We start from the raw sequence: 21,358 nt of genomic DNA, 5'->3' as shown, positions 1-21,358 counted from the left end.
TTATTCGGATATAACAATGGATTATTTTGGACCAAACCAACATTTGTTATTGAAGTAGCAGTCCTGGGTGTGCATTCTGACGAAGACAACAAAAGGTAATCAAACTTTTATAATAGTAAATATGATTATGGTGAGTGCTAAACTTGCCGGGTGTCTAAATAGCGAGCCCGTGATGCCTGGGCTATGTACTTAGAATATTGCAAAATGTGCTTTCACCAAAAGCTATTTTAAAATCGGACATATCGAGTGCATAGAGGAGGTCTGTATCTATAATTCTTAAAATAATTGTTATGCTTTTTGTGAACGTTTATCGTGAGTAATTTAGTAAAATGTTAGCGAATTCCCGGAAGTTTGCGGGGGTATGCTAGTTCTGAACGTCACATGCTAATGTAAAAAGCTGGTTTTTGATATAAATATGAACTTGATTGAACAAAACATGCATGTATTGTATAACATAATGTCCTAGGGTTGTCATCTGATGAAGATCATCAAAGGTGAGTGCTGCATTTAGCTGTCTTCTGGGTTTTGGTGACATTATATGCTGGCTTGAAAAATGGGTGTCTGATTATTTCTGGCTTGGTACTCTGCTGACATAATCTAATGTTTTGCTTTCGTTGTAAAGCCTTTTTGAAATCGGACAGTGTGGTTAGATTAACGAGAGTCTTGTCTTTAAATAGCTGTAAAATAGTCATATGTTTGAGAAATTGAAGTAATAGGATTTTTAACGTTTTGAAAATCGCGCCACAGGCTGCCAGTGGCTGTTAGTAGGTGGGACGCAAGCGTCCCACCTAGCCCATAGAGGTTAATAAACGATTGTTGAATTTCGTATCTAGTAAACCTATGCCATTCATCTGGATATCGCTTACAATAAGAGATATTCCAAAATATGCATTATTCTTAAGTAAAGATTTTATCCCACTAGGTATAGCTTTTATAACAGTGTCATATTCCTTGCTTGAAACCTCAAAGTTGTATCTTTCAATAAATTCTCTCCGCGTAAATAGATTCCCATTAATACTAACAAATTGGCTGACAAGGACAATGTTTTTTGAGAACCAGTTACGGTAAAATAACATCTTGTTTCTATGTAATATCGACCCATTGTTCCATTTATGAGGTGAAAAGTTGTGTTTATACAGCAAAGCCCAGCACATTAAAGCCTGCTTGTGAAAACCCGCCAATTTCACAGGAAGTTTACCCAAAATATACGGACATTGTAGTAAAAAATTAAGCCCTTCGAACTTCTGAAGTTATTGTTATGTACCTTTTAACCCAGTTGACTTTTGATATCTGATTGAAAAGAGTGAAATCTAAGACATTTAGACCGCCATCACAAACCCTGTTGGTGATAACATCTCTTTTGTGGCTTGTTTTTCCATATGAAGTTGTACAATAACAACCTATCTAAGGTACAGCAAGTGGATTTGAGAATGTCAATAGATTAAAAAAGATAGGATGCACGAGATAGCCCCTCAACTTTGGATAAAAGCACCCTTCCTTGAAGACTTAAATACCTTCCTAACCATGAGGATAATTTTTTGTTGTTGACAGATTCAGTTACAGGATTCAAATTAAGATCATTCACAGCCTTAAGATTTTTGGTGATCTTTACACCGAGGTAGGTTACAGTATCTTTTTCAGAGATGTTACAATCTGCTGGATTGACAGCTCCTTTCAAAACAAACAACTCACATTTGGAAAAATGTAATACCAAACCTGAGATTTTAGAGAACTGCTTCACAATATCCAATGGTAATCTAGCTTGTGACATCCGCCAGTTAGGATATCTTGATCTCTCTGGACTGGAATGTAATGCCTTCAAATTGACTTTGATGAACTAATGAGCATAAGATTTGGGATACTAACAAAAATAAAAAGGTGAGATTGAACAACCTTATCGTGTTCCTTTGAGTTCAGAGCTCTAATAGCATCAACAACAAAAATGACCAAACTTCACATGCTTAAAACAATCTAAGATAAAATTGGCGACTTAAGGGTATCAAATGCTTTCTGAAAATCCAACAATAAGAAAACAGGGAAGTGATCCAATAGATCACAATACTCAACCAAGTCTAACACCAGCCTCAGATTATTAGATATATGGCACCCTTTCATAAACCCTGATTGACATTCATCAATCAGATCATTCAAGCAAGACTTTAACCTTTTCACCAAGATTAAGGCTATCATTTTGTAGTTGTTATTTAGGAGTGTGATTGGACCCCAATTATCAATATTTAAGAGATCCTTGTGTGGTTTAGGTATAAGAGTAATAACCCCTTGCTTCAGAGAGGCAGGTAGTTCTCCCTTCTTTATAGCCTCCTTAAAGGTTTCAAGTAAAAATGATGCTGTTTCATGTCCAGAGTTATAAAAACATATTGGTCAAGCTTGTTTTTTTTAGGTGCATTGTCCAACCTGTTAGGTGCATAATCTAGGGTGGACATTTGGAGCCCAAATTAGACACTTGAACAGGATTTTAACTTCTCTATCAAACATATTTTAACATGAAAAAATGTGGTTAATTTTGCATAACAGGGTGGAAGTTTATGAGTCAAATCAAATCAAATGTATTTGTCACATACACATGGTTAGCAGGTGTTAATGCAAGTGTAGTGAAATGCTTGTGCTTCTAGTTCCGACCATGCAGTAATATCTAACAAGTAATCTACCAATTCCACAACAACTACCTTGTACACACAAGTGTAAAGGTATGAACACGAATATGTACATAAAAATATATAAATGAGTGATGGCCGAACGGCATAGGCAAGATGCAGTAGATGGTATGGAGTACAGTATATACATATGAGATGAGTATTGTAGGGTATGAAAACATATAAAGCAGCATTGTTTAAGGTGGCTAGTGATACATTACATCAGGATGGCAAGATGCAGTAGATGGTATAGAGTACAGTATATACATATGAGATGAGTAATGCAGGTTATGAAAACATTATATAAAGTGGCATTGTTTAAAGTGGCTAGTGATACATCTAATTACATCAAGATGGCAAGATGCAGTAGATGGTATGGCGTACAGTATATACATATGAGATTAATAATGTAGGTTATGTAAACATGATCTAATATAAATAATATAAAGTGGCAAGTGATAAATTGATTACATCAATTTTCCCATTATTAAAGTGGCTTGAGTTGAGTCAGTATGTTGGCAGCAGCCTCTCTGTGTTAGTGATGGCTGTTTAACAGTCTGATGGCCTTGAGATAGAAGCTGTTTTTCAGTCTCTCGGTTCCAGCTTTGATGCACCTGTACTGACCTCGCCTTCTGGATGTTAACAGGGTGAACAGGCAGTGGCTCGGGTGGTTGCTGTCCTTGATGATCTTTTTGGCCTTCCTGTGACATCGGGTGGTGTAGGTGTCCTGGAGGGCAGGTAGTTTGCACCCGGTGATGCGTTGTGCAGACCTCACTACCCTCTGGAGAGCCTTCCGGTTATGGGCGGAGCAGCAAATTGGAGTGGGTCTAGGGTGTCAGGTAGGGTGGAGGTGATATGGTCCTTGACTAGTCTCTCAAAGCACTTCATGATGACGGAAGTGAGTGCTACAGGGCGGTAGTCATTTAGCTCAGTTACCTTAGCTTTCTTGGGAACAGGAACAATGGTGGCCCTCTTGAAGCATGTGGGGACAGCAGACTGGGATAAGGATTGATTGAATATGTCTGTAAACACACCAGCCAGCTGGTCTGCGCATGCTCTGAGGACGCGGCCGGGGTATGCCGTCTGGGCATGCAGCCCTGCGAGAGTTAACACGTTTAAATGTTTTACTCACGTTGGCTGCAGTGAAGGAGAGCCCGCAGGTTTTGGTAGCGGGCCGTGTTAGTGGCACTGTATTGTCCTCAAAGCGAGCATAAAAGTTGTTTAGTCTGTCTGGGAGCAAGGCATCGTTAACTGTGACGGGGCTGATTTTTCTTTTGGGGACTAACAACATGAAACATGGACAAATATATCAAACGGAGTGTTTATATGTATGTGGCGTTGCACCGTTGTTTTCCCACCACAGAAATGATGACACTTCCTGAATGTGGTGTCATTGTAGGAAGGGGTTGTTTTCTTAAATGGAGAATAACAACAAACTAACAGAGTGGAAAGTGATATCAGGGACACGGAAAATCTTAAAATAAATAATAAATACAATAATCATGAAAATAAAATGTCATTGATGAGAGAAAATTTAACGAGAAATATAAAATGATGAAGAGAGACTTTAAATATGCTATTATTTTAAGGCTTATATTTCTCGTGGAAGTTGATGAATAACACCCGGCGATACAAAACTCCTACATCCAAAAAAACATTTTTTTTTCTAAATGCATAACATTTCTCTTTCAAGATCCAGATTTTTACGTTTTTAAGGTAATAGACACCTGATCTTGTATTTAAAGCCTTTTGAAATCCGCATTTTATACTAAATAAAAAGTGATATTTCCTGGGCACAGAAAACGCACCGCATCTCAGCAATGACATGACTAGCTGGTAGCTTAGCTGTTAAGAGCGTTGGGACAGTAACGGAAAGGTGGTTGGTTCGAATTCCTGAGCCGGCAAGGTGAAAAATATCTACTGTTCTACCCTTGAGCTAGGCATTTTGTCCCCCAACAGCACCTACTCCCCGGGCACTGATGACATGGATGTGATTAAGGCAGCCCCCCTCACCTCTCTGATTCATAGGAAAAACACATTTCGGTTGAATGCGTTCAGTTGTGCAACTGACTAGGGTTGGCCTTCATTGTAAATAACAATTTGTTCTTAACTGACTTGCCCAGTTAAATAAAGGTTAAATAAAAATAAATAAAGCTGCTCAGGCTGACCACTAGAAACACGGCTACTATGGTAAACCTTGCTTGATCAGCTGAGCAATCTTTCCAGCTAGCTTGTTTGAATGAATGGTCATTGCGGTAGCTGGTTGATAAAGCTGTATGGCCAGTGATGCCAATTTAGCAATTTTGTTGCTAGATTTAGCAACTTTTCAGATTACCCTGGCAACTTTTTTTTTCAAACAGCACTTAGCAACAAATGTAGCTACTTTTAAAAACGTATTTGGAACTTTTAGCAATTTCAGTAAATTGTACAGCCAGCAGCAGCAGCAATTTCAGTAAATTGTACAGCCAGCAGCAGCAGCAATTTCAGTAAATTGTACAGCCAGCAGCAGCAGCAATTTCAGTAAATTGCAAATCATTGTTGGCTGACTGCAGTAGAACGGGTTCGATGAGCCAAACCCAATGAATATAGTTGGTCCCGAATGTTTGACCTTGAACAGAACTTACAACATCAATCAACATGTCAATCAAAATTGTACAGCCAGAAGTACAGAAAAGAGTCTGTACCTGAACAAATGTCAAATCATATTTTTGCCGAGATGGGAGTCAATTTGAGTAATGTTAGTGTGTATTCTACGTAATGACGCAGTTTTACGTTATCACGCAATGACATCACAACGTCGTTTAGCAACTTCTGGCAACAAATCAACCTGCCTCTAGCAACTTACCCTGAAAGTTAGTTGGCAACACTCTGTATGGCACCAAAGTTCTGGGACTGTTGTAAGCAATCAGCATGTATCTGATTGTGACAGCCGGTGACGTTGTAACAGTTGGCCAACGTGATAACATCGCAGCTAGAAACAGTCAGCTGTGCTGCAGAACTCAGCGCACTTATCACAACAGAACAGGAACTGCCTTATCATGAAAACGTATTCGTGCTATTAGCTAGAATTTCACTACACTAGCTACAACTGGCGTTGTTAGCATCCCTTTCGTTTCATATATGGATTGATTTAAGACCAGTTCAGCCAGTATGCAGCAAGCAGACACTGACCAGGTTGCTCATTTTCGTGCACATTTCGATTTTCATAAATACTGATTCTACAACCACAAAACACCTTAGCTAGATGTAGAATTAGGTAGAGAAGACTTGCTCATTAAAAAAAGTCAATATTGGCTACAGGTTTATTATAGCTTTTGGTAAGATTAACTATTTTAAGGATGAAAGGGACGATGTCACCTTGGTAATATTTTAGAGCGTCAGGACAGCCTATTGTAGATAACTCATGAGTGTTCTGCGAGTTATCACACAGATCAGTGCAGACGTGAGACAATGGGATTTACAGAGGGAGTTCTGTTTCTGTTAGAAAGAAAAGACAGAATCCCGTTGTAACCCCCAAACCTAAACACACTAACATAGCCTACTGTCATGTCCTTATTTGGAACCAGAACTCCTCCCCGACCCCTCCCTCTATCCTTTCCCCATCATCCTCTCACTGCCCCTAGAGAAGGAGAAGAGGGAGTGATAGAACACTGTGTGTGTGTGTGTGAGAGAGATAAGAGGAGAAGGAAGGGTCATTAAGGGTTTTCCAGTAAATAATACTTTCACTTTCAACGGTCACCGGAGAAGAAACAGCGTCTGCCGCTCGCCTAACAGAATACAGTGTCCTTCACTGAGGGACGCTCAGGGATTATTACAGGGAATGGAGATTGTAATACTTGTTTCATTATTGTCTCTGTATTGTGACTTCACCGGTAAATTTGACTTCTGGTCTAGTACAACGTTGTGATACATGTGCCTAGGTATTTTATTTTCTGTTCAGTTTTTATATTTTAGTATTTTATGTATTTACTATGAAGTATTTTTAAATGAATGAATTGGAAAGCCTGTGTGTTACGTGGTACTTAATACATTTACATTTTACATTTTAGTCATTTAGCAGACGCTCTTATCCAGAGCGACTTACAGTAGTGAATGCATACATTTCATACATCTTTTTTTTCTTCTCTTTTTTTTTCTTCTCCCTACTGGTCCCCCGTGGTTCGGGGGACCCTCTAATAGGACAGAGCGAAATATAATATCATTTGGAGTCAAACGTTCTGAGTCGATCTGGCCTCTACCCCTCCCTCCCTCCCTCCTTTCAAATTCTGTAGGAATGTATCTTCCCCCTTCCTGTGTGTGTGTGTGTATGTTCTTCCTCCCTTGTGTGTGTGGATATTTCTGAGTTATGGAGTGTAACATGTGGTTGATTAACATTCAGATAGACAAACAGACAATAATATCGTCCTGTTTGGTTTGAACAATAAAATCAACAATAACAGAACAATAAAGTTATAACTTGACCTTGGTCTTCCAGATGCTGAGTGCCTGGTGATCAGTCCTGCCAGGCTGGTGGTGAAGTATGGAGACCCAGCCTCCTCTAACTGCAGCTCAGATACCCCTGTAAAAATGGGCTGGGAAGCCACCCAGGGAGGGACGGATCTAACAGACAAGGAGGTGAAGTTCCTACACTGGAGGGTGGACAGGTAAGCGAGGCAGACACAGCTGAGACTTTTAAAACCCACCTTCTTAGCCTTTAAAGTGGCAAACAGTGGCAGCTGGCTACTTTGTTGATGTTTGAACTTAAACTGTGATATTGCCTTTATTTGTTATTTGAAATGCACTTTAAATCAAGTTGTTTATTGTTTCAACTAAGGATTGCTGCTTTAAATAAAATGTAATGTGATTTGACAGTGTGACTGACTGGAATATCAAACCAACATGCTACACAGAAGGAGGCCAGTGTCAGAAACAGCTGGACATCACAGTTTATAATGAGTGACATCTCTCTCTCTTATCTTCACTGGTGTTTCTGAATGTATTCCTAGTATGGCTCTGCACTGTTAAATCACTTTGTGTGTGTGTGTGTTTCCATTCCTCCACAGAGCTTCCAGACAGTGTGTCCATGACAGGCCCCTCAGGTCCGATGGTTGAGGGGAAAGAGTACGAGTTTAAGTGTCTCATCCAGAAGGTCGCTCCAGGTAACAGTCTCAATGTGGCCTTCTACAAAGCCTCTGCCATCGGTAGAAAGACAAAGACATTGTTATACGCACCAGATGTACCAAGGCAGACCACCAAGGAACCTATTAGTGGGGAATATCCCCTGCTGTGGTCCCCCAGTAGAGGTGATGATGGGGCCCAAGTGTAGGACTGGGAGAACTGGGACCCCAACCTCCTCCTGAAGTGGAATCAGAGCCCTTCAAACTCACCGTGCACTGTGAGTCCATCTGTTTCTCTGTTACTCGACTGGTGATGTCTCTCTCTGTTGTCTATCTGCTCTCTGTCTCTCTCTCTGTCTCTGCTCTCTCTTTGTCTCTGCTCTCTTCTCTCTCTGACCTCTTCTCTCTCTGACCTCTTCTCTCTCTGACCTCTGCTCCCTCTCTCTCTCGGTCTTTGCTCTCTCTGTGTGTGTGTGTGTGTGTGTGTGTGTCTGTGTGAGGCAGGGAGAGAAAAGACTGGGGGTGAGAGGGCAGAGTGGGGTGGTGTGGAATATTGGGGGAGGGAGACAGAACGATTGGACGGAGGGAGAGAGAGGGGGATAGAGGGCAGAGTGAGGGAGAGAGGGCAGAGTGAGGGAGAGAGGGGAGAGTGAGCGAGAGACGGCAGAGTGAGGGAGAGAGGGCAGAGTGAGGGAAAGAGGGCAGGGGGAGGGAGAGAGGGCAGAGTGAGGGAGAGAGGGCAGAGTGAGGGAGAGAGGGCAGAGTGAGGGAGAGAGGGCAGAGTGAGGGAGAGAGGGCAGAGTGAGGGAGAGAGGGCAGGGGGAGGGAGAGAGGGCAGAGGGAGGGAGAGAGGGCAGGGGGAGGGAGAGAGGGCAGAGGGAGGGAGAGAGGGCAGAGTGAGAGAGAGAGGACAGAGGGAGGGATATACATCTGAGAATCTGACTGAAATCAACATTACCAGAGACTTTATACTGGACAACTCCTGGAAGTGTGCATCCCAAATGGCACCCTATTCCCTATATGGTCAAATGCAGTGCACTATATAGGGCAGGGGTAGGCAACCCGGTAACACCATCTGTAGATGCTCTACAGACTATCAGTAACATGTCAACTATCTACTAACCCTAACCCTCACCTTAACACTCATCTTAACCCTAAACTTAACCCTAACCCTTATTCTAAACCTAACCTTAACCGTAAATTTAGTAAGCTTCTGTTATCAATGGATAGTTTGTTGATATTATGACCAACTGGATTATCCAAATAAAGTGTAACTGGCAACCCTGGTTCTGGAGGGCCACAGGCACTTCATGTTTTTTGATTTAAACCCACCTGGAAGACCAGGTGTGTTGAATTTAGGCTGAACTGAGCTGATCAATTGAATGTCTTTACGTATAGTAAATAATATACAGTGCATTCGGAAAGTATTCAGACGCCTTCACTTTTTCAACATTTTGTTACGTAACAGACGTATTCTAAAATGGATTAAATCATTTAGGGATTTTTTTGCAAAAACATTAATAATAAAAAACTAAAATATTCCATTTACATAAGTATTCAGACCCTTTACTCAGTACTTTGTTAAAGCACCTATGGCAGCAATTACAGCCTTGAGTCTTTTGGGGTATGTCGCTACAAACTTGGCACACCTGTATTTGGGGAGTTTCTCCCATTCTTCTCTGCAGATCCTGTCAAGTTCTATCAGGTTGGATGGGGAGCGTAGCTGCACAGCTATTTTCAGGTCTCTCCAGAGATGTTTAATCTGGTTCAAGGGCTGCTGAGCGTCGCTGGAGGCTCCGGGCTGAGGAGCGTCGCTGGAGGCTCCGGGCTGAGGAGCGTCGCTGGAGGCTCCGGACTGGGGGGCGTCTTTGTAAGTTCCGGACTGGGGACCTTCGCTGCAGGCTCCGTGCCATGGATCATCACTACTGGTTCCGCACCATGGATCATCACTGGAGGCTTCCTACGGGGAGCTGGAACCAGTCTCACCAGACTGGGGAGACGCACAGGAGACTGGGTGCGCAGAGCAGGCACAGGGCACACTGGGCCGTGGAGGCACACCGGAGGTCTGGAGCTCAGGGCTGGCACACCCCGTCCTGGCTGGATGGTCACTGTAGCCCAGCAAGGGCGGGACGCTGGCACAGGATGAACTGTGCTGCGCTGGTACCATGCGTAGAACAGGCGCAGGATAACCTGGGCCGTAGAGCCGCACTGGAGAGCAGATACGCTGAGCCGGCGCACTTCTTCCTGGCTGACGGCCAACTCTAGCACAGCAACTGTGAGGAGCTTGCACCGAGCGCACCGGGCTGTGAGTGCGCACCAGCGACACAGTGCGCATCACCTCATAATACGGTGCTTGCTCGGTCACTCGCTCCCCACGGTAAGCACGGGGAGTTAGCTCAGGTCTCAAACCCGACCTCGCCGATCTCCCCGTGTTCCCCCGTGTGCCCCCCCCACCCCAAAAAAATTGCCGCTGCCTCTCGGGCTTCTGTCGTTGATTCTCCCCGGTCCAGCTCGTCCTCCCAGTCAGCGCACGCTGCCTGGCCTTCTTGTGGTGGGTTATTCTGTCATGTTCTGAATCTTCAAATTCCCTGTCACATAGGAGCCAAGGCACAGCGTGCCGGTAATTCCACATCTTTATTGAAGGAAACCGAAACCAAAACAATAAACAGGTACGCAGCAAGAAACGTAACGCACTGTGCCGTACACACAGAAAAATAACAATAACCCACAAACACAGGTGGGGGAACAGGCTGCCTAAGTATGATTCCTAATCAGAGACAACGATAGACAGCTGCCTCTGATTAAGAACCATACTAGGCCCAAAACAAAGAAATACAAAAACAACATAGACATACAACACATAGAATGCCCACCACATGTCACACCCTGACCTAACCAAACAGAGAAAAACGACTCTCTCAGGTCAGGGCGTGACAGAAGGTGTGGGTAATGATGGTTGCCAGGGCTGAAGCCATTTCCGCATAGTGCAGCTTTGATTGATAACCATGCCTACAATACTTTGATAATATTACCTTGTAACTTTATAATTTTGCCTTATATATAATGGATTTCATTCATTTGACAATGTTATTGCCTGCATTTGATTTCACGATCTCAGACCATTCTTGATGTTAGTCAGCAATGACTTAATACTTCATTCTACATTTCCTTATTATCTTATGGAGTCAGATCAAATACAATTGACTATTTACTTTGCTCATATACAAATTACATTGTCTGATTGTAAGGATTTTTTGTTTAAATCTTTGTCTCTTTTATTATCTGAGTATTGTATCCAGTTTTAATAAATAACAATAATGTATCTACTACTTTGCAAAAACTTAGTTTGAGTTCCTCTGTCCAGTGTCTGTGTTCTTTTGCCCTTCTTAATCTTTTATTTTTATTGGCCAGTCCGAGATATGGCTTTTTCTTTTCAACTCTTCCTAGAAGGCCAGCATCACGGAGTCGCCTCTTCACTGTTGATGTTGAGACTGGTGTTTTGCAGGTACTATTTAATGAAGCTGCCAGTTGAGGACTTGTGAGGTGTCTGTTTCTCAAACTAGACACTCTAATGTACTTGTCCTCTTGCTCAGTTGTGCACCGGGGCCTCCCACTCCTCTTTCTATTCTGGTTAGTGCCAGTTTGCTCTGTTCTGTGAAAGGAGTAGTACACAGTGTTGTATGAGATCTTCAGTTCCTTGGCAATTTCTCGCATGGAATAGCCTTCATTTCTCAAAACAAGAATAGACTGACGAGTTTCAGAAGAAAGTTCTTTGTTTCAGGCCATTTTGATCCTGTAATCAAACCCACAAATGCTGATGCTACAGATACTCAACTAGTCTAAAGAAGGCCAGTTTTATTGCTTCTTTAATTAGCGCAACAGTTTTCAGCTGTGCTAACATAATTGCAAAAAGGTTTTCTAATGATCAATTAGCCTTTTTAAAATGATAAACTTGGATTAGCTAACACAACATGATATTGGAACACAGGAGTGATGGTTGCTGATAATGGGTCTCTGAACGCCTATGTAGATATTATATTAAAAATGAGCCGTTTCCAGCTACAACATTAACAGCTATTTACAACATTAACAATGTCTACACTGTATTTCTGATCAATTTTATGTTATTTCAATGGACAAAAAGTGTGATTATCTTTAAAAACAAGGACATTTCTAAGTGACCCCAAACTTTTTTGTTTGTTGATACAACGGTAGTATTCTTTGATATGTATAAGGCCAGATATGACTTTTCCATATGGGTGCTCTGTACCAATGCCAAGGGTAGTCAGTACCAAGGCCAAGGGTTGTCAGTACCAGGGCAAAGGGTAGTCAGTACCAAGGCCAAGGGTTGTCAGTACCAGGGCAAAGGGTAGTCAGTACCAAGGCCAAGGGTTGTCAGTACCAAGGCCAAGGGTTGTCAGTACCAGGGCAAAGGGTAGTCAGTACCAAGGCAAAGGGTAGTCAGTACCAAGGGTAGTCAGTACCAAGGGTACTCAGAACCAAGGCCAAGGGTAGTCAGTACCAAGGGTAGTCAGAACCAAGGCAAAGAGTAGTCAGTACCAAGGGTTGTCAGTACGAAGGAAAAGGGTAGTCAGTACCAAGGGTAGTCAGTACCAAGGCCAAGGATAATCAGTGCCAAGGGTAGTCAGTACCAAGGCAAAGGGTAGTCAGTACCAAGGCAAAGGGTAGTCAGTACCAAGGCCAAGGGTTGTCAGTACCAAGGGTAGTCAGTGCCAATGCCAATGGTACTAGGCAAAGGGTAGTCAGTACCAAGGCAAAGGGTAGTCAGTACCAAGGCAAAGGGTAGTCAGTACCAAGGCAAAGGGTAGTCAGTACCAAGGGTAGTCAGTACCAAGGCCAAGGGTTGTCAGTACCAAGGGTAGTCAGTGCCAAGGGTAGCCGGTGCCAATGCCAATGGTACTCAGTACCAATGCCAATGGTAGTCAGTGCCAAGGGTAGTCAGTACCAAGGGTAGTCAGTACCAAGGGCAATGGCAGTCAGTACTGACTACCCTTGGTACTGACTGCCATTGGCCTTGGTACTGACTACCCTTGGCAATAAGGCCAATGCCAGTCAGTACCAAGGGTAGTCAGTACCAAGGCCAATGGTAGTCAGTACCAAGGGTAGTCAGTACCAAGGCCAATGGTAGTCAGTACTAAGGGTAGTCAGTACCAAGGCCAAGGGTAGTCAGTCGGTATAAAGGCATCTCCCTCTCCCCCCATCTCCCTCTCAATTTCTCTCTGTCTGTCACTCACCTCTCTTTAGCCTGTACTGTCATACAGAATTATTACTATGTTTCTGGTCACGAGGAGTAACAGAACAACATTTTTCTTGAGCTTTTGGGAAATTCCAAACCAGTGACACCGACAGGAACCTACTACACTTCCCCTCGTCCTCTCCCCCTCACTGCCCTTAGAGAAGCAGGAGAGAGAGGAGGAGGAGGGCTCACCCCTCACTGCCCTTAGAGAAGCAGGAGAGAGAGGAGGAGGAGGGCTCACCCCTCACTGCCCTTAGAGAAGCAGGAGAGAGAGAGATGAGGAGGGCTCACCCCTCACTGCCCTTAGAGAAGCAGGAGAGAGAGAGAGGAGGAGGAGGGCTCACCCCTCACTGCCCGTAGAGAAGCAGGAGAGAGAGAGAGGAGGAGGGCTCACCCCTCACTGCCCTTAGAGAAGCAGGAGAGAGGAGGAGGGCTCCCCCTCACTGCCCGTAGAGAAGCAGGAGAGAGAGAGATGAGGAGGGCTCACCCCTCACTGCCCTTAGAGAAGCAGGAGAGAGAGAGAGAGGCGGAGGGCTCACCCCTCACTGCCCTTAGAGAAGCAGGAGAGAGAGAGAGGAGGAGGGCTCACCCCTCACTGCCCTTAGAGAAGCAGGAGAAGAGAGAGGAGGAGGAGGGCTCACCCCTCACTGCCCTTAGAGAAGCAGGAGAGAGAGAGAGAGAGAGAGGAGGAGGGCTCACCCCTCACTGCCCTTAGAGAAGCAGGAGAGAGAGAGAGAGGAGGAGGGCTCACCCCTCACTGCCCTTAGAGAAGCACGAGAGAGAGAGGAGGAGGAGGGCTCACCCCTCACTGCCCGTAGAGAAGCAGGAGAGAGAGAGAGAGAGAGAGAGAGAGAGAGAGAGGAGGAGGGCGGATCGTTGGGGAGTTTCCAGTAAAAATGATTCAGCTCCCTAACAGAATACAGTGTCCTTCACTGAGGGACGCTCAGGGATTATTACGGGGAAATGGAGATTGTAATACTTGTTTCATTATTGTCTCTGTATTGTGACTTCACCGGTAAGTTTGACTTCTGTTCTAGTACAATGTTGTGATACAGGTGCTTGGTAAGTTAGACTTCTGGTCTAGTACAATGTTGTGATACAGGTGCTTGGTAAATTAGACTTCTGGTCTAGTACAATGTTGTGATACAGGTGCTTGGTAAGTTAGACTTCTGGTCTAGTACAATGTTGTGATACAGGTGCTTGGTAAGTTAGACTTCTGGTCTAGTACAATGTTGTGATACAGGTGCTTGGTAAGTTAGACTTCTGGTCTAGTACAATGTTGTGATACAGGTGCTTGGTAAGTTAGACTTCTGGTCTAGTACAATGTTGTGATACAGGTGCTTGGTAAATTAGACTTCTGGTCTAGTACAATGTTGTGATACAGGTGCTTGGTAAGTTAGACTTCTGGTCTAGTACAATGTTGTGATACAGGTGCTTGGTAAGTTAGACTTCTGGTCTAGTACAATGTTGTGATACAGGTGCTTGGTAAATTAGACTTCTGGTCTAGTACAATGTTGTGATACAGGTGCTTGGTAAATTAGACTTCTGGTCTAGTACAATGTTGTGAAACAGGTGCTTGGTAAGTTAGACTTCTGGTCTAGTACAATGTTGTGATACAGGTGCTTGGTAAATTAGACTTCTGGTCTAGTACAATGTTGTGATACAGGTGCTTGGTAAGTTAGACTTCTGGTCTAGTACAATGTTGTGATACAGGTGCTTGGTAAATTACATTCTACTAAGCTAACATATGGAATTGTTTTAAGATGGTCATACCATTGATCATTTAGCAATTTGATTTTAGGATTTCTGTAAGTATCCCCCAAAAATATTTAAAACGAAAACTACCGCCATGTATTTCTTTTTACCTGAGAGTTTCCCCTTTCCTTAGTGGTGTCATATTAGTTTGTATACCAGAAGGTTCGGACGCTACGGACAGAAGTTGGCACATCGGTGGTACCGACTTCAGACGAGTCCCGTGGGGCTTGTGGGGGTCGTAGAGCAAAACGGAGAACACTATGATATTCGTGAGAGTCTCATCTTTCCGCTGTAGCTCTGCCACTTTCCACCGCAGATCCAGAATGACGACAAAAGGCGGATGCAGCAGATTGAGACGGAGCCCATACAAAAAAAGCTTCAGACATATTTTGATGGGGATTTTATGACTATATCAATTAGATTGACGCAATCGACTCCTAATGGCTTAGGTGTTTTTCTGTTTCGTTTTTTAATATTTTAGTACTTTATGTATTTAATATGAAGTATTCTGAAATTGATAAATTGGAAAGCCTGTGTGTTTCGTGGTACTTATTATGGCAGAGTGAAATAGAATTTGGAGTCCAAAGATTCTGAGTGGATCTGGCTGTAGGTCAGTGTGTGTGTGTGCGTGTGTATGTAGGCTAATCACTCATTTCACATGGTATGATTGGTGAATACTAGGCAGAGGTTGCTTTAACAGGTTCTCTGTGTATATGTGTGTGTGTGTGTGTGTGTGTGTGTGTGTGTGTGTGTGTGTGTGTGTGTGTGTGTGTGTGTGTGTGTGTGTGTGTGTCACAGGAGCTTGGTTCCACCTTAATTGGGGAGGACGGGCTCGTGGAATAGTGGAATGGTGTCAAGTACATTAAACACATGGTTTCCACGTGTTTGATGCCATTCCATTTGCCCCGTTCCACCCATTATGATGAGCTGTTCTCCCCTCAGCTGCCTCCGTGTGTGTGTGTGTGTGTGTGTGTGTGTGTGTGTGTGTGTGTGTGTGTGTGTGTGTGTGTGTGTGTGTGGCATCACAGAGCACAATGGCAGGAAGAGGAGGGTCCAGATGTTGTCTGTGTTGCCATAGTGATAACTAGAGGTCATTAGAAGCATGGGGTCTGCTAGTACGGAAGATGTACTGTAGCATGTTGTGTGTGTGTGGTGTGTGTGTGTGTGTGTGTGGCAACATCTGGGTTATGGAGTGTAACATGTAGTTGATTAACATACAGATAGATAAACATTAGACAATAATATCGTCCTGTTTGGTTTGAACAATAAAATCAACAATAACAGAACAATAAAGTTTTAACTTGACCTTGGTCTTCCAGATGCTGAGTGCCTGGTGATCAGTCCTGCCAGGCTGGTGGTGAAGTATGGAGACCCAGCCTCCTCTAACTGCAGCTCAGATACCCCTGTAAAAATGGGCTGGGAAGCCACCCAGGGAGGGACGGATCTAACAGACAAGGAGGTGAAGTTCCTACACTGGAGGGTGGACAGGTAAGCGAGGCAGACACAGCTGAGACTTTTAAAACTCGTTTAAAAAAGGCTTCAATAGCCTTTAATTCATGGTTTTACTGGTATTTTAGACAGTTCTGGCTTCTATTTTTCATTGATTTATTTTAAATGCACTTTAAATATTTCATGACAGTGTGACTGACTGGAATAACAACCCAACATGCTTCACAGAAGCAGGCCAGTGTCAGAAACAGCTGGACATCACAGTTTATAGTGAGTGATGTCTCTCTCTTATCTTCTCTGGAGTTTCTGAATGTATTCTTAGTATGGCTCTGCACTGTTAAATCACTTTGTGTGTTTCCATTCCTCCACAGAGCTTCCAGACAGCGTCTCCATCAGCTATAGGAAGTACCCTGATCCGATGGTTGAGAAGCATCACTACCAGCTACAATGTCTTGTCCAGAACATCGCTCCTATTGAGAGACTCAGGGTGACCTTCTACAAAGTCAATACCACTGGTGAACAGACAGAATTAGACACACAACAGAAATCCAAGGACAACATCAAGACACCAGAGAATGGGACCTATACTCTGGACTTCACCCCTAGTAGAGATGATGACGGGGCCCAGTTGTGGTGTTCAGCCATGTTGGATCTGGGACCAGAGGGACCCCAACCTCCTCCTGTAATGGAATCAGACCGCCTCAACATCAACGTGCTCTGTGAGTCCATCTGGTTCTCTGTCTCCACACATTTAGTACAACTGTTAGTTGGATACCAGACGATTCAGGACATTGACTGATGTTGTTTTCACTTCATATTCTCTCATTAATCAACTTGTTTCTCATCTCTCTTTATCTCCTTCTCTCTCTCTCCCCCTTCTTCTCTTCCAGACAAGCATCAGATCACTATGAGTCCTGGATGTTTCTCCATGAGCGTCACAGAGGGTGACACCTTATCACTTAACTGTAGTGCAAATGGTAACCCTGCCCCCTCATACGATTGGATGATTGGTTGGTTGCATTGAGAAAATGTTCAGACCCCTTGACATTTTTCACATTTTGTCAAGTTACAGCCTTATTCTAAAATGTATTAAATCGTTTTTTCCCCCTCAATCTACACACAACACCCCATAATGACAAAGCAAAAACAGGTTTTTAGACATTTTTGCAAATGTATAAAAATACTAAACTTAATTATCCCATTTACATAAGAATTCAGAACCTTTACTCTGTACTTTGTTGAAGCACATTTACAGCCTGAAGTCTTCTTGGGTATGACACTACAAGCTTGGCACACCTGTATTTGGGCTCACGAGTGGTGCAGCGGTCTAAGGCACTACATCTCAGTGCAAGAGGTGTCACTACAGTCCCTGGTTCGAATCCAGGCTGTATCACATCCGGCTGTGATTGGGAGTCCCATTTGGCGGCGCACAATTGGCCCAGCGTTGTTCGGGCTTGGCAGGGGTAGGTCGTCATTGTAAATAAGAATTTGCTCTTAACTGACTTGCCTAGTTAAATAAAGGTTATATTAAACATGTGGGGAGTTTCTCCCATTCTTCTCTGCAGATCCTATCAAGCTCTCTCAGGTTGGATGGGGAGTGTCGCTACACAGCCATTTTCCGGTCTCTCCAGGTTCTCTCTGTACTTTTCTCCATTCATCTTTCCCTCAATCCTGACTAGTCTCCCAGTCCATGCTTCTGAAAAACATCCCCATAGCATGATGATGCTGCTGCCACCACCATGCTTCACCGCAGGGATGGCCGGTAGCCTAGTGGTTAGAATGTTGGGACAGTAACCAAAACATTTGCTAGGTCAAATCCCCGAGCTGACAAGGTAAAAATCATTCTGCCCCTGAACAAGGCAGTTAACCCACTGTTCCTAGGCCGTCATTGTAAATAAGAATTTGTTCTTAAATGACTAGTTAAATAAAAATATTAAAAAAAGGGATGCTGCCAGGTTTCCTCCACACGTGACGCTTGGCATTCAGGTCAAAGAGTTCAATCTTGGTTTCATCAGACCAGAGAATCTTGTTTTGCATTGGTCTGAGTCTTTAGGTGCCTTTTGGCAAACTCCAAGTGGGCTGTCATGTGACTTCTACTGAGGAGTGGTTTCCGTCTGGCCACTCTACCATAAAGGCCTGATTGGTGGAGTGTTGCAGAGATGGTTGTCTTTCTGGAAGGTTCTCCCATCTCCACAGAGGAACTCTGGAGCGTTTTCAGAGTGATCATTGGGTTCTTGGTCACCTCCCTGACCAAGGCCCTTCTCCCCTGATTGCTCAGTTTGGCCGGGCGGGCAGCTCTAGGTAGAGTCTTGGTGGTTTCAAATTCTTCCATTTAAGAATGACTGCTCTTGAGGACCTTCAATGCTGCAGACATTTCTTGGTACCCTTCCCCAGATCTGTGCCTCGACACAATCCCGTCTCAGAGCTCAATGGACATTTCCTTTGACCTCATGACTTGGTCTTTGCTCTGACATGCACTGTCAACTGTGGGACCTTATATAGACAGGTGTGTGTCTTTCCAAATCATGTCCAATCAATTGAATTTACCACAGGTGGACTCCAATCAAGTTGTAGAAACATCTGAAGGATGATCAATGGAAACAGGATGCACCTGAGCTCAATTTCGAGTCTCATAGCAAAGGGACTGAATACTTATGTAAATAAGTTGTTTCTGATTTTTATTTTTAATAAGTATAACAAATAAATGTAATCTATTTTTTTTCTCGCTTTGTCATTATGGGGTATTGTGTGTAGATTGATGAGGATTTTTTTTATTTAATCCATTTTAGAATAAGGCTGTAACATAACAAAATGTGGAAAAAGTCAAGGGATCTGAATACATTCCAAATTCACTGTATCTCCCTTCCTCTCCTCTCTCCCTCTCCTCCTCATCTGCCTCTCTCTCTCCTCCTCCCCTCTGCCCCTCTCTCCCATCTGCCTCTCGTCTCTTTCTACTCTCCTGCTCTGTAGTGGACTACCTGCCCATCATTGCAGGGCTGGCTGCGGTGGTGATTCTCTTGGTGGTCTCCTGTTTCATCTACTCCTCTTACTGTAAACACTCAGGCATGGGCCACTAACAGCTGAATAACATGTTGCCACGACGACACAAGAACAAACACGTGGTGCACCACAACCGAATGGACCTTTATGTAGAGGAGGGGTCACAGCATGTGAACAGAGGTGAATGGTTGGAAATTCGGATGAGTGGGTGTGGCTCTCCACGTCCTTTTCTACTGCTCCCTCACAGAAAAAAACAACAAACACAGCTCCATTTATCAAATCAATTGTTTTTAAGTATTGAAACCAAACCATAACCATATGGTTTTGAATGAAAAGTTTTTGAATAGATATTAAACGATGAACTTAACATTTTTATTTTAAATGTAACCTTTAGTTAACTAGGAAAGTCAGTTGAGAACAAATTCGTAAATTATAATGAGGGCCTACCCCGGCCAAGCCCTAACCCGGATGACGCTGGGCCAATTGTGCGCCGCCCTATGGGACTCCCAATCACGGCCGGTTGTGATACAGACTGGAATTGAACCAGGTCTGTAGTGACACTTCTAGCACTGAGATGCAGTGCCCTTTAGCACTGAGATGCAGACCGCTGCGCCACTCGGGAGCGAACATAAATTCAAATAAGGTTAAATGTCATATTAAACACTAAATTGGCCAGGAGCCTAAGGAACGAAAATGAATTATTTAGGCCATATTATTTAATTATTTCCAGGCTATAGCCTACAAGAAATACATTGTGAAGCATTTACCAGTGCAACACAGTAAGCTGGTAGGAACCAGAGTATTTAAGCGGAGCTGGAACGGAGCAGAGCGTGCCCAATTTGACTGGATCGTGGAGTGAGATTCCCAAAGGCTGGAGCGTCGATCTTCTCCAATTTTGCTCCAGTAGCGCTCACTTCAGGAGCTCAGGGCATGCCCGGCCCAGCATGCATTTGTAGTCTATGTGTGTGCTGCTATATATAATAGCCCCTTGCTTTAGCTACTGTCATGGAGTTCGCTAAATATTTTCATAAAGAAGCTGATAAAGCACACAGGGTCTAAATCAAGGTGACTTACAAAGATGAGGACCAAGAGCAAGAGAGGGAGTGCGGTAACGTAGAATCAGTCCACTGTTATGTGTAAGGCTGCTGGTATGGCGTTAAACTGTTAGGTTATAGACCGGATGTCATTGTTTTATGCTTGGGATAAAGCAGTTGTTACACGCTGGCTACATGAAACATCCACAACTAAAGAATCATTGTGGAATCTTCCTTCCATCGAAGGAAGCTGTCAATGATCACGTTAGGCTGCGTTTCATTTTATTTTTTTCATGGCGGTTTGATCGTGGGGGAGGCGCTAGTAATGTCTGCAGTTGTCGGTTTGGCTACTTGTTTCAAGGTATTAGGCTATAAATACATATCTTTGCCAAAATTCGTCATTTCTCCCATGTCTTATTTGACAATTAGTTGTTCTGAAATGTTTATTGCTTGCCAACATTTTTCTCCCTCCTCTGTGTTTAATATAACACACAAACATTCATTATTCATTTCGGTTGCCTATCCTGACGTGACGTTTGTTCTATAGAAAGTATTTGACTCTAGTGACAGAATTAAGGAAATTAGAAGGGGGGGGCAGATTTCAGCAAGGCCATTTTCCTGCCTGCCGAAATCCAACCCCCCCTTTCTAAATTCCTTAATTTTGTGTCGAGAGTCAAATACTTTCTGTGGCACACACTACTGGTCAACATGAGCTACCAAAATGATTCTGAAGTGTGCCAGTCCTTGCAGTCCCAAGATAGAAGGGATGGGGGTGATATTCGGCACAACACCTGTTCTCAAGGCACCATCGCATGAGCCTGAAGCCACAGACTGGCTAAACTCCAGTTTCTAAAAATGAATTTAAAGACACTAATAACTCATTTTTCGTCGAGTTTATATTTAATTCTAAGTAAGTCACAGCCTGTAGGGTACTATGAGGTATCTAGCCCCCCATAAGAACAATGTCTAATTGCTGACAAAAAAAAGCAACATTTGGTGAAAAAATTATTAAGTGGAAACAGGTCATGTTTAGGCAGAATAAACTATAAAGGGAGATACATGGCTACAGTTTACACTTTTTTTTTTTCTTTTTTTTTTTGTTATTTCATGAAA

General features: G+C 43.4%; 1 protein-coding gene across 1 annotated transcript; it reads left to right on the top strand.

The window, feature by feature from the left end:
* The first annotated feature begins 7,962 nt into the window (after nucleotides 1-7,962).
* LOC123723956 (uncharacterized) lies at nucleotides 7,963-20,639 on the top strand. The gene is made up of 6 exons (XM_045710879.1): nucleotides 7,963-8,028; nucleotides 16,082-16,250; nucleotides 16,402-16,481; nucleotides 16,583-16,930; nucleotides 17,102-17,188; nucleotides 19,182-20,639. Exons 2-6 carry the CDS (start codon nucleotides 16,174-16,176, stop codon nucleotides 19,286-19,288), a joined length of 699 nt encoding a protein of 232 aa, XP_045566835.1. The 5' UTR covers nucleotides 7,963-8,028; nucleotides 16,082-16,173; the 3' UTR covers nucleotides 19,289-20,639.
* Nucleotides 20,640-21,358: the final 719 nt, after the last annotated feature.

Source organism: Salmo salar, chromosome ssa02, assembly GCF_905237065.1.
Source record: "Salmo salar chromosome ssa02, Ssal_v3.1, whole genome shotgun sequence".
Lineage (NCBI taxonomy): Eukaryota > Metazoa > Chordata > Actinopteri > Salmoniformes > Salmonidae > Salmo > Salmo salar.
This window is presented reverse-complemented; position numbering and strand designations above follow the sequence as displayed.

Excerpts from the sequence above, each read along its gene's own strand:
- LOC123723956 (XM_045710879.1), top strand. The coding sequence starts at position 16,174 with ATGGGCTGGGAAGCCACCCAGGGAGGGACGGATCTAACAGACAAGGAG. Across the intron at positions 16,931-17,101 it reads CCTCAACATCAACGTGCTCT|ACAAGCATCAGATCACTATG; the intron begins GTGAGTCCATCT and ends CTTCTCTTCCAG. Across the intron at positions 17,189-19,181 it reads ACTTAACTGTAGTGCAAATG|TGGACTACCTGCCCATCATT; the intron begins GTAACCCTGCCC and ends CCTGCTCTGTAG.